Source organism: Danio rerio, chromosome 10 (genome assembly GCF_049306965.1).
Source record: "Danio rerio strain Tuebingen ecotype United States chromosome 10, GRCz12tu, whole genome shotgun sequence".
Classification (NCBI taxonomy): Eukaryota; Metazoa; Chordata; class Actinopteri; order Cypriniformes; family Danionidae; genus Danio; species Danio rerio.
The window spans coordinates 9,569,461-9,582,500 of NC_133185.1; the positions used below are offsets into that span (position 1 = coordinate 9,569,461).

A 13,040-nucleotide genomic window follows, 5' to 3' on the forward strand; every position below is an offset into this window, starting at 1 on the left:
TATATGATTTATTTATAGTAAACTGAATATTGGTAATATATATTACATCACAACATATTATATTATATTATATTATATTATATTATATTATATTATATTATATTATATTATATTATATTATATTAAAGTTATGCCATTATAAAATATACAATGGTTAAACCCTGTTGCTTTGGGCATGGCTCTATTTAGTTAACTAGGTTTTATAAAGACCCTGATAGCAATTTACTAACATTTAAAGACATTACATTTTTCTAAGAATGTTTGCAATCGTCAAACAATCAAAATACGTTTTTTTTTTCCATCACTTCAAAATAAACTACTAGTTATTACGCAATTCTGCAGAACAGTTTCTGCTTCATAAACTCAAAGTCTGGCGTAAGTTTAAAGCAAACAAATTTAGATCAAATAACTGCTATGCAGGAATAATCATCCCTCTTTCCACTTTAAATGCAAACAGACCCCAAATCACTTCGCCGCTCCTTATCCAACTGTTTGAACCCCCCCACAAACAGCCCCAAATCATAACGAGAAAGTTTCTCGACTTCCAAATGTCACCTGATAAATTTCGGTGGGCAAACTATTACAATGCTCTCCCCACCCCCCTATGAAGTATGAAGACCGCCCACCACAGGCATCCAGCTCGAGACCCCATATAGATTTAAAAAGCGAGCCCGATTCCGTGTGTATGACAGTCAGTGAGCGCCAAGCATCGGGAGAACATCTGTCCGTCTGCAGTCCGTCTCCAGCGCGCGCGTCTCTCCACTGTTTCTGAGGATGCGGCAGTTCCCGCAGCTCCGCCAGGGCGTCCTCGCGCTCCTCATCTGGTTCGCGCACTTGATGGAGGAGCAGAAAGTACAAGGTAAACTGCCATTTAAAGTTTGAATGAGGAAATCGAGCACTGGTTTGGATTTAAGCAGCTTGCGTGGTGCATGCGGTTGCGCGCTCGTGCGTAAAAACTGACAAAGTACGAAAGTAGACTTGCTTTTATGACACTTGCGAGAATTTAAGGTAGCTATGCATTGGAAAGAAAGCACTTTGGTGATCTTGAAATGATTAAGATGTTCGGATAAGGTGCTAAACTGCACATTAAGTGTGTTTTTTTTATTAATTTTGTTGCGCTTATGATGGACTTTGGTTTAAGCGGTTGAGGATGTTTCCGTGCAGAGCATAAAACGCTTGCACAACCGCAATACAGAGTTTCTTCAGAGTTTGAGTGGATTCAGATGGCTGCCTCTTTGAACATTTTGGAATTTCAAACCCAAGTTCCTTTGGAAATAACCTTAAAATCATTTTCGCATGTTTGTTTGATCTTTCCCCGGTAAAACTCGGTGGTTATTTTTGAGTTATTAAGTAACCTGGAAGGCAGTATGTAACCAAATATTTGATATTGATGTGACCCAAGATAAAACTGTAAGTCAATGCAACACACAGTTTTGAATGTGCTCCTTCAATGTAGGCTCTGCTTGGCATTAATTACCAAAAATCAGCTGCATAGAGAGCCTATATAATAAAGTGACTCTTTCCAGCCGGCAATTGCTGGCTTCAGCAGGGCAAGAACGGGAGATGCCAGGTTCTCTACATGTCTGGGATGAGCCGGGAGGACTGTTGTAAAAGTGGTCGTTTGGGTACAGCATGGACTGAGGAGGATGTACCCAATAACACGCTCTTCCGGTGGCTGATCTTCAATGGTGGAGCACCAAACTGCATACCTTGTAAAGGTACCACTTTTGAATGACTTCCAGAAAGGAGATTTTGGAGATATACAAATGAATGAAACTGATATGTCAGCTCATTTCATCCTCTAATCGTAATCTTTTTTTATTGGTTCTGCAGAGACTTGTGATAATGTGGATTGTGGTTCTGGAAAGAGGTGCAAAATGAACAAGCGAAACAAACCCCGCTGCGTTTGTGCGCCAGACTGCTCCAATGTCACCTTTAAAGGGCCTGTGTGTGGCTCCGATGGGAAAACATACCGGAATGAGTGTGCCCTCCTTAGGGCCAAGTGCAAAAGGCACCCTGACCTGTCTGCGCAGTACCAGGGAAAATGCAAAAGTACGTTCAACTTAAAAAACTACTTTTTTTAAAACGTGTTTAAGTAGGCTTGCTCTGTACAAATCAGTTTTTGTGATCATAGAACATTTTTTGCATGTGAAAGTGTTTTGTGATGACATCACTAACACACACAAATATATTTTGTTGCTTATTTAAATTGCTTATTTAAAAATGAGCTAAAACAACAATTCTTGAGATTTTTTGCGTACACTTAATTGTTTTATGTTCAATCCACTAAAATTTGTTAACTTAATCGAATTGTGTTAGGACAACATGAATGAATTGTGTGGATCCCAGCTTTTTTTTTTACAGTGTAGTAGACAATGCAGCCTATTGTATAATGTAGAAACTTTTTCAGTAAATTGCCATTTTCATCTTTTTATGATCAAATCAATTCCAAATTGTTAAGACCATTGTCGCATAGAATATCCTGTAGTGAAACGGTTGCTTCATGTTGACCAAAACTATGCAAGGCTACATTTGCAATATCTAATCAAGATTTTAATTAAAAGTTTACACTTGTAGTCCATCTCTTTTTGTTTGTTTGGTCCGAACAAAATGATAAATAAATCTGGTATAGCACTTTTTTTTTATCTGAACCTGACTGAAATATTTTTGTGACATAACTTATCTAATATGCAAAACCTAAAAACAACTGAATAACTGATCAATTACAATAAAAACACTATGCTCACCATAATATACATACATAGACACAATAAATATGTTGACACTTGAAGAGTTCAGATGCAAAAACCTTTTAAGTGCCGTCTGAAATTTCAGTTGAAAATTACTTTTTTTTCATGTTGAGATATTTCATTAATAAAAGTGATATTACTAAACATACACACAAAAGCCTGGCAAAACTTTTAGAGGACAATTTCAGATGGCATTCAGAGGTTTTTGCATCTAAACTCTTCACTTCTATGCTCTGAAGCTGCTTTTAAGTAAGTGGCATGCAACCAGAAGTAAAAAGTTGTTAGCTGAAGTTGCTGCCAACTTTGACGGCTTGTAATTTTCCTTCAGAGTCGTGCTATGACGTGCGCTGTCCTGGAAGCTCAACATGTGTATTGGACCAGACCAACAACGCCTACTGTGTGACCTGCAACCGCTTCTGCACTGAGGTGACCTCACCGGAGCAGTACCTGTGTGGCAATGACGGGAAAGTGTATGCCAGCGCCTGCCACCTTCGACGGGCCACGTGCATCATGGGACGGTCCATCGGAGTGGCCTATGAGGGGAAATGCATAGGTGAGAATAAGACAAAAATCTCGAGCTTGCACAATCCTTTCTTAAAACATGTGGTTCTCATTACTCTGTTTTCTGTTGCAATAACACATTCATGTTTCACATGGGCAGTTTTGACTCTTGCTGCTTTTCTGCGTTATTTAATATCTTTTCAAACCACACTGGGTGAAAAGGGGACTAAAATTAACATTCAATATGAGGCTGGAGGAAGTGGGTTTACATTAAAGGAGTCGTTCACTTCCAGAATGAAAATTTTACCCTCGATTACTCCCCTACAAACACGAGACTCTTTCCACTGTTCAGGGCAAATAAAGATATTTGGAAAAATGTTTGTTGATGGGCACAACTGACTTCCACAATAGGTAAACGTTACTATGGAATCAATGGTGACCATCAAATAGATGTGGAAGCCAATGGTGGCCAATCATTATGAAAGCCAAACAACTCTATTAAGTGAAATCCCATTTGCTTTTTCAGGGTTTCTGAAAGTTTTATGAGGGCAAATTTGAGACTTTTTAAAAACCTTTTAAATACTAACTAATGTAAATCTAAAGAAAAAAATAAAAGGGAAAACAATAGTGTAATAAGTTAGACCTACCAGCCTGATCTCGCAAAGAAACTTAACTATATTACTGTACTTTTTGTCAGTTTAGTGGCTAATTTGTATGAGTTCAGTTATACAAGCATGTATGATTTTTAAAGGGGGGCGTGGCACCAAATCCTACCCAACCCAACCGCCATTGGGGGATGAGCCAATCATACTAAATTTGGGGGTAAGCAAATCATACAAATGAAATGATTGGGATAAATGAATGAGCCACTAATTAAAAAAGTTACAAATTGCCATGAGATAGCGTTAGAACAACTTATTCACCTTATTCTTTGTTTACGAGTGGGCGCAGCCATTTGAATTATTTTGGTTTGAGACTTCAAATCTCATTCACTTCCATTTATTTTTAGACATTAAGAACAGCTCGTTTTGCTGCTTGATGTTGCAAACTGATCTTTTCTTATTAACGTTATATTATTCTACTTGGTCTGTATAGACATGCAAACACTTGCTTGTAGAGCAAGTAGTTTGACCGTTTTCTGCCGATTATTATTCCAAATCATTTGTCCCATAGGAAACTCAATCGGAAGTTCTAAAACAATCGCAAAAATGAGCGTACTTCCACATTGAAGAATAAGGTCAAAGATAATTTGAGGTATAATAACGAAGTATAATCTACGTATAATGACATGATCACACCGAACATGCTTTTTGTTCCAAAAATGCGGAGCACACCACACTGCCTTTTTTGTTGACAAGAAAAAAAGAATCGAGGTGCGTTTTTTATGTTGCAACACAACTACTAAATCATCTGCGTATAGTCCACAGAGTGTTGTTGTTGATATTGTTATATTTTTAATATTTAATGTTACTGTAATATTCAAACTTTGTGAAGTCATACAGCTCTGGATAACTCAAAACAGCTTTAAAAGTCTCTGTAGTTGTCTTAGCAACACAAATACTGCTCTCACCTCAACCAAAGAGCTTAGAATCACCAAGAGGTGAAACTCAATAAATTGTCCCAATGCAACAGCAGCACCCAGCAAGAGCCCCAGATTACGCCATTTCTGAGTGAAAGCGATCAGCCGTCCATTGTATCTTATTGCTGTCGCAATCAAGCAGCTGCTTTGTTTTTTATTTATTTATTTATTTATTTAAAAAGCACATTAAAGCTGAGATACAACCTAAAAGACAACAATACAACACTTACTATCACAATCATCAGCACTTTTAATAGTTTATGTTACAGACTTATAATATGCTGTTGTTCTATTGGAATTTTCATTCCAAAATGGCCGCCGCGGCATCTAGTGGCTGTTTCCCAAATCGCACTAGAGTGTCGCCTCTTTGTGATTCTATGGTCTTTGCCTCAACAGAAACCCCTCCTCTGCTTTCATTTGATTGAAGAATGAAAAAGACACGACTGACGTAATGCACGTTTTTCTCTCAGAGTAGACTTTTTCAACTGCGAGCACACACCGTACAATGGCAAAATCACGAGACACAGCAGGCAGTTAAAACACGAGGTGCACAACATAAGCAGTGCACAAAATCCTCGCGGTTGTTAGTAAACCATTAAAAAAAAGCACCTTTCAACACAAAAAGCGTGTTCGGTGCGATTGGTCACTTTTACAGTATTATACATAAATAAACTGCCTTATAATGATTTTCAAAATATACAATAAAAATTGCAACACGTCTCTAATTTACATCAGTCTCAAAAAAGCTCCAAACACTGCCACTAGATGGCACCACTAACTCGTCTGGTTAGTGTGTCGTGGAATTGAATGGTTAAAGTCATCATCTTGTCATGATGTTACATATTACAAACACTTTTATATACACACAGTGCATCCCACAGATGTAAGAATAAAGGGAAATCTGTAATTTTAGGGTACAGTCACATGCTCATCCCTGAATGACGTCCTGAATGAAGCAGTAACAGCTCATTCTCAAGCATGGTAAACGATGATGATGATGATGATCCTCACTGCAGAAATTATTCTTGTGCTTCACTTTAAAATAAAACAATTCCTCATAGGGCTGGGCCGATAAACTACATTATATCGAATCCTGGTTAAATAAATGTCAAGAACAATGATAAGCTCTGGACTTTTTTTTTACTCTATATTGATCTAAGAGCCAACCAAACAGTAAAAATGTGCAACAATAGCCCCTTTTACACATACAGACCTTTCAAAGGTTGTATGTGTGAACAGGTCCTTTTTGAAAATACCGGTAAATTGGTTCTGGCTATTTTCCGGAAAGAGAAGTTATAACATTACCGGCAATTTGCCGGAATGCTGCGCTGTGTGAATGCAGAAGGAAGATTCCCGTAATAAGCGCGTGCACGTCTAGAACGTGCTGACGTGAGACGTCTGCTTTAGCCAATCACAACAGTCAGACGCATTTACGTCCGCGCGGTTTGTGAGGATAAAAGCCTTTGAATATTTTTCCAGACACATTTAGCTGCTAGAAGTTAGTCAAATCACGTTTATATGTTCTTCTTAATGTCAACTGTGTAAATAATCATCGATGAGATGCTTATGATAAGCCGTTGTTTGTTTACCTTCAAGCTTTGCGTGCGCCTATGAGCGCCTGCACACGCACATATTATGAACATCTTGACATGCGAAAGTGATCCTGCGAAAGTTGTTCACAATATTGATCATCCACAGAGTTTGTAATTTAGTCAAATGTTTACAAATACAAGCGCAGCCGTTTAAAGCTCATTTGTGGTGAATGATGTCAGAATTTACCGGTATTTTGGAATGGATGTGTGAATGCTCTTTTCCAGAAAATTTCCGTAACGTCCTCGCCTGTGTGAACAGCGCTTTTTTCAATATACCGGTAAAGTCGTTCCGGAAATTTTCCAGAAATTTACCGGTATCACTGTGTGAAAGGGGCTAATGATAATCTAAAGTGCGTTGAAATCAGAGATGTACCAAATTTTTGGCCACTGAAAATTTATCGGCTGAATATATGTTATGCCATTTAATGGACCTTCTATTTTTTGTGGCTCTAGTCATTGTTGAGGTACTGTTTTAATTCTGGAAGGATTACAAACTTATATCAACATATATATCGGTATTTTTCAATATGGAAAAATTATCAAGGTTGCATTTATGCCATATCGCTTCGCCTTAATTCTTCATGCGAATTAATCTTATAATCTCATTCACAGAAGAGCCATTTAAGACTTTTTAAGCCCAACAGAAACCCTGTTTTCGTGTCATTTTCAGATGCCAGGTCCTGTAAAGACATCAACTGCCGAGAGGGGCGGAAATGTTTGTGGGACAAGAGGACAGGACGGGGACGCTGTGCGGTGTGCGAGGACACCTGTCCCGAAAGTCGCCCAGGCGATAGTGTCTGCGCCAGCGATAACACCACCTACCCGAGCGATTGCGCCATGAGGCAGGCCGCCTGCGCTTTGGGGCTCGTCCTGGAAGTCAAACACTCGGGCTCCTGCAACTGTAAGTAGAGGATGCCAAACCTGGTCACACTCATATCCTGCATTCCCTCCCCCTGCCGAAAAACACCCCCATTTCTTGCCCCCTTCCCATTGCTAACCCAACAAGGAACACAAGGACTGTCAGAAAGAGACATTCTGTGTTTTTTTAACTCAGAGGCAATGATGCATTAGAAGTGTCTGGGACGCTCTCATCTATCTTAAATCTTTGAGGTCAAGATTGGAAGGATTTCCATTTGGGATGCGAGAGTTTTGACCATGCTGCTCCTCCGCTTTGTGCGTCAGAGACAGAAACGTGACGAGTCGTGTGGAAAGTGCATAGGGACGTAAACTCACTTAGCGTGTTTGTTTCTTGTTGTCTCAGCCTATGGTTGACCTTTTTTTTGTGATGATCACAGATGAATGGACAAAGAAAAACAAACCTGATGCCATTACAGGCAGAATTTTGCCAGTTTTAGAGGCAGGAATGCCAAAAAAAGAGGCAAACATTCTTAGAGTTTAAGATATTGGGACAAAAACATGTATTTTAATATATATAGATATATTTCTGAAACATATTTTAATTACATTTCTTAAGACGGTCGCTGTGCTGTGTTTTTATGAGTTAACATTTGGACCTTTGTCTATCGTCTTTGCATAATAAAGGGAAACGTAAGCATTTTTTCCACTGTCGATTTGTTATGTCCATTTTGCCTATTTAGATGTTTCTTCACTTAAAATGTTTTTCCACAACACCACTTCTTTGGTTCTGACCTTATAATAGTTCAAACGTGGGACATAACAAATGTCATGTGGAAAAAATGTGATTCTGTGTTTCAGTATGAACATGTTTAGATGGTTCACTGATCATTTGTTAATGGCTTAAAGCAGAACCATCTTTCAGCCGTCCCGGTCTGTGTGTGGTATTGACAAATCATCTTCCAAAAAGCGATATTTTTGTTTATAAGAAGGGATTGCGTCATGTCTCTTTGCTTGATGTTATTTGATTTTATACAAGAAAACGCTAATAAAAGACAGGGGGTAAGGCATGGTTCCATAGCAAAACTCAATCCCACCCTCTCCTTTCACTCTGAGCTGTGATCCCACCACCTTTTGTGAATTGCAAAGCATCATTAGAGATGCTTTGGAAGACAAAAACAAAAAAAATGCAGTGCCTGAATGCTGTTGTGTTTTATACTAATGCAACAGCTACTATATTCCTCCATAGCTCTCTCGGAAGAGACGGACGAAGAGGAGGACGATGAAGATTACACGGATTATAGCCATGTTTCTCTGTTATTGACTGGATAAACTGCCGTCGACAGCGCAGAGTCGTGTTCATATTTGTACATACGTGTATTCTTATTTATTTTCCACGGACAGGTGGAAGATGCTTATTGTTCTAGATGTTTATTTATACATTTGTTTGTCTTCTTATTTATACATTTATAGTCTGAATAAATGAACTGTCTCTTATTCTTTTCTTTGTCGTCTTTGTAAGAATATTATTTATTATAACGTGCAATGTTAAGGGTGTTTTGAAAAGTTCTGTGAGCCTAAACAGTTTCCGTCATCTTCCCAAATGAAAGTAAAACGTGCATGTGTTTTATTTATTTACAGTCTACTATAGCAGAAATCTGGTTTGGTTTACAATCGAAGCTGAGAAATGTCAGTAAAATCTATATATGTATGATTTCTTGCTCACTCTGACATAAACACCAAAAAAATAATAATAAAATGACAGAAATTGTTGCAATTGCTGTGTGCTGAACTTTAGATATGCCATTCTTTTGACAATATTGTTTGTGGGTGTTCAGAAAGAGGTATCTAGTTTATCATATATTGTATTAACAACATCAATCTAAGCATTTTCTTGCCATATATATTGTGTCTTTTTTTTACCTTAGAGATCCAGCTATAAATGTATAGTTTTGTATTTGTATGTAAATGTATATAAAGTTGCCATTTGTAAAGATGCATTACTGAACAGTAAAACCTAAAAGGAAAAAAGTCTCCTGCTTTATTTGTAGTGGTTGGATTTTCAACACAGCACCAAAATCTAATCTCTGGGAAATGTATCCAGAAGCTTCACAAAAATGTAAATCTTACCTTTTTTTAAATTGTAATTAAATGTCAAATGTAATTGGCCATGACCTTGGATCCCAGAGTGGGAATCTGTTATTCTCTCTCTCACACACACACACAACGATGGCAGAAGCCACCGGAACTGTCTGCTCTGCAGCAAGCAAACTAATTTGCCAGGAAGTTGCACAGACGGCTAATTGGAAAGGAGAGCGACACCATCTCTTCACTTTGCAAGGATTCATTAGATCTTTATCGGTAATTCAAACCCACAGAGATGTTTCTCAGATGGTGTGGGAACACCATTGTTTGCGGTTGCACATCAGATTAACAGGTTTCCACAGCTAAAGGGAAAGTTCAGCCAAAAATGAACTGAAAGAGAAGCTATATGTCGGAAACTGTCTGCAGTAGAGCTGTGGGATTTGGGGAAAATATCTAATTGCGATTTTTCTGACAGATATTGCTATGTGATTTGCAATTTAATTTTGTAGTCAACCTTCGGGTCAATAATTTGTAAGCCGTGGCAACAATTCTGTGACCTCTCTTAAAAATGACCTGTTTTTGTTTGGTGTCTGTGACTTTGAATATACCAAAATATTCCCATATTACCGATTTCCTGTTTTTCTTTGATATTAATTTGTCTATTAATGCTTCTGAAGCAGCAGATGCCATTATCCAAATTGTCTGCGCAATATTTGGTTGCGCAATTCTGATTGGGCAGAACAAAAGTTTGCTCACTCAATTGGCTAGTGAGACTGTCATGGATTGCAGACACGCATTAACTCTGAGCGGGGAAAATTAAATCACACATTTATTTCTTATTGCAGCCTCTAGAGATTAGCTAATGGCAATGTTTCAAATTGCAATTGCGATTCGATTTCAATTAATCGCACAGCCCTAGTCTGCAGCCATAGTATTTTTTCCCCAACTCTATGTCAATGGCCACCAGTTTCCACCATTCTTCAAAATATCTTCTTCTGAGCTCAACAGAAACACATAAATGTTCTGAAACCCTTTAGGTGGCTGAGTAAATTCTTGTGTATTTTCAAGTATTCAGTAAAATCTGGCTGAATCAGCGATGGTCTGATGGGGGAATATGGGCACCCGGCTACACTCATACCTGCTGGGCAGCATCTGTGAAGCTTCAGAGACAGGGACGAGTAATCATATCTGAAATGAGAGCGACGGGGACGATTGTAATCGAGAGTGAACACTGTCTCGTTGTTTTGGAAAAAAAAAATTGCAGGCAGCCACTATAACAATGTTAAGAAAAGCTGACGTTACATAAGAGAGGACAGACTATTTTTCCATAGTCATGCTGATGGAGTAAAATGCTGACCTTCCTATTTGGGGAGATTTAAATCATTTAATAAACATTTTTAAAGGATTATAAAAACAATAAAATTACATAGTGTCATTTTGTAAATGTTAAAGTAATGTTACTGTACATTTAAATGTTTCAACATTTTGAAACAAGAAGCCAAGCTAACATTTACGAACAGACAAGGAACAAACTTTCTATTAATGTTATTGAACATTTAATCATAAAAATGGATAATATTAAATGTCTTTTAAATAATGTGAAATGTTTGAGTTGAACACCATGTCGTTACATTTTTACATTTGTGGACAGAGATTTATTAAAAATATCATAAAAGGTGTATAATTTGGTTTGCAAACTAACTAAGGACGAACGTTATTGGAAGAGAATTTGTTCAGAACTTAATCTTTAGGCTAAAGCTAATGTGATACCACAAAAATAGAAAGCCTTTTGTTTTAAATACCACACCAAATTAAGGGTAGGCTACGGTGCTGAATTTTTCAGCTAAAGAAATTATACTGCGTCGGATATCTAGGCACCAAATGTGTTTTCCTAAACTAAATGTGAAGACAAACAATAGTTTACCGTAGAAATAGCTGCATGAAGACGCCTTAGCAAGCAGCTCGCAAAAACAGATTCGAAGACTCACTACGGCCGATTCTGTGAACGAATCGCGAATTACTTTGAACGAGTCTGTTAAAAGAACAATGATTAAACTCACAGAATCGTTCAGAGCAGTTAATCAATATCTGACTCGTATGCCCTACTTTCTGCACTTAACTTTTTGTTCACTGTTATTTAACTGAATGGAACTGACTGGCATTAATAATGAATGACACTATGGTATAATGGCACTATACACAAATGGAACTGAGTGTTTAATTACCAGGATGATTTGGGGGCGCAAAGCAGTTCCAGACATTACAACAGTCCAAAAATGCACCTTTTATAGTTTCATAATGTATTTATTTATTTTGCCGTTTTTTCTATCACTGAATCTTCTTTTCATGAAATCTCCACATTTGATTTGTTTTCTTAAAATTCATTCAAGACTAAAAAAATGAATTAATCAAAAATAATAAGTTGGTTTTTAAAACTGAGTCTTTACCTTACTTGACGGTTCTATGATTAGGGATGTAAGACAATTTGTGTAGGTGTCATAGTTACGTTAAATTTTAATTTGTTAGACCCTCATTATACAAAATATGATAGAAACAATATTATGTGTACAATTGTTAATTCTGGGTAATTATTGGGGGCCTCCAAATCTCCTGGGGCCTTAAGCGGCTGCTTACTTCTCTTATTGGTTAAATCCTCCCATGTGAAAAATTTACCATTTTAGTCCTGTTTAATTACTGAAGTTTTTCTTTTGAAGTTTTTCTGCCTGTCCAAAAACAGTGGTGCTTTATATTGCAAAATGCTTTTTGTTGTCATATTAATCAATAAACACACTCAGCTGAAACACTGATATAATTTACTTTATTTGTGTAATTTTTTAAGTACAATTTATGAATCAGAAACAGCTTGGTTTCATTATAGTAATAATATAAAGTAGCCATGCAATTACCATTTGTATAAGACGTTTTACTATCAGAGTTAAACTGTGTTTAGTGTTACAAAACTGAGGTTAGGAGCGAGCGGGCACAAAGTAACACTTTTTGGTTTTGGCCAAGTAATGAACAATGTAATGGAGTTAGACAAACCATATTTTTACCAACAACACACAAGCCTCAAATAAGCACTGGAAGTATAAGCGCCGAACCTATGGTTTCTGTGCAGTATTGCCAAAAGTGTCAGGAGTGGTAATGTTACTACCCACTTGCAAGGTAAGTTGTAACAGACAGAGGGTTTAGTTGTAAAACATGCTTATAAAGTCAGGTTTCACACGATTACTTTAAATTTAGTTTACTTCAAATAGTTTATTTCCTTAGTACGTAACTCTTTTTAAATAAATACAAATTTTATGTAGCACAGCATGTTTATTTATTTATTTATTTATTGGATAAACACACTTGCATATATATATGGATTATTATATATTATTATACAACACATTTATTTGCTTTATTAGCAATAAAAAAATCTATTAAAAATATTTTTAATAAAAAAAAACTTCAAAATGGTTACATCTTTTAGCCTAGAAGACGGTAATCACAGCAATGTAAGATTTAACAACATACTTTCACATATTTTTTTTTAATTAAAAGTTATAAAATATAACAAAAAATGTTTAATAATTGGCAGGAAGACGGCTGCTGACACTAGTAAAAACCTCGGAAGCATGCCATGGTTAATCATGAGCAAATACCTTAAAACTCTGTGATGCATTTTATCCCACA

The 13,040-nt window shown here is 37.0% G+C and overlaps 1 protein-coding gene across 2 annotated transcripts; it reads left to right on the forward strand.

Annotated features, from left to right (window-relative positions):
- The first annotated feature begins 690 nt into the window (after positions 1-690).
- fstb (follistatin b) lies at positions 691-9,308 on the forward strand. 2 transcript variants are annotated; one of them, NM_001039631.1, is given in 6 exon segments: positions 709-859; positions 1,527-1,718; positions 1,834-2,052; positions 3,079-3,303; positions 7,093-7,323; positions 8,527-9,308. In NM_001039631.1, coding segments are annotated over 6 exon segments (1,035 nt in total). In that variant the 5' UTR covers positions 709-774; the 3' UTR covers positions 8,610-9,308.
- Positions 9,309-13,040: the final 3,732 nt, after the last annotated feature.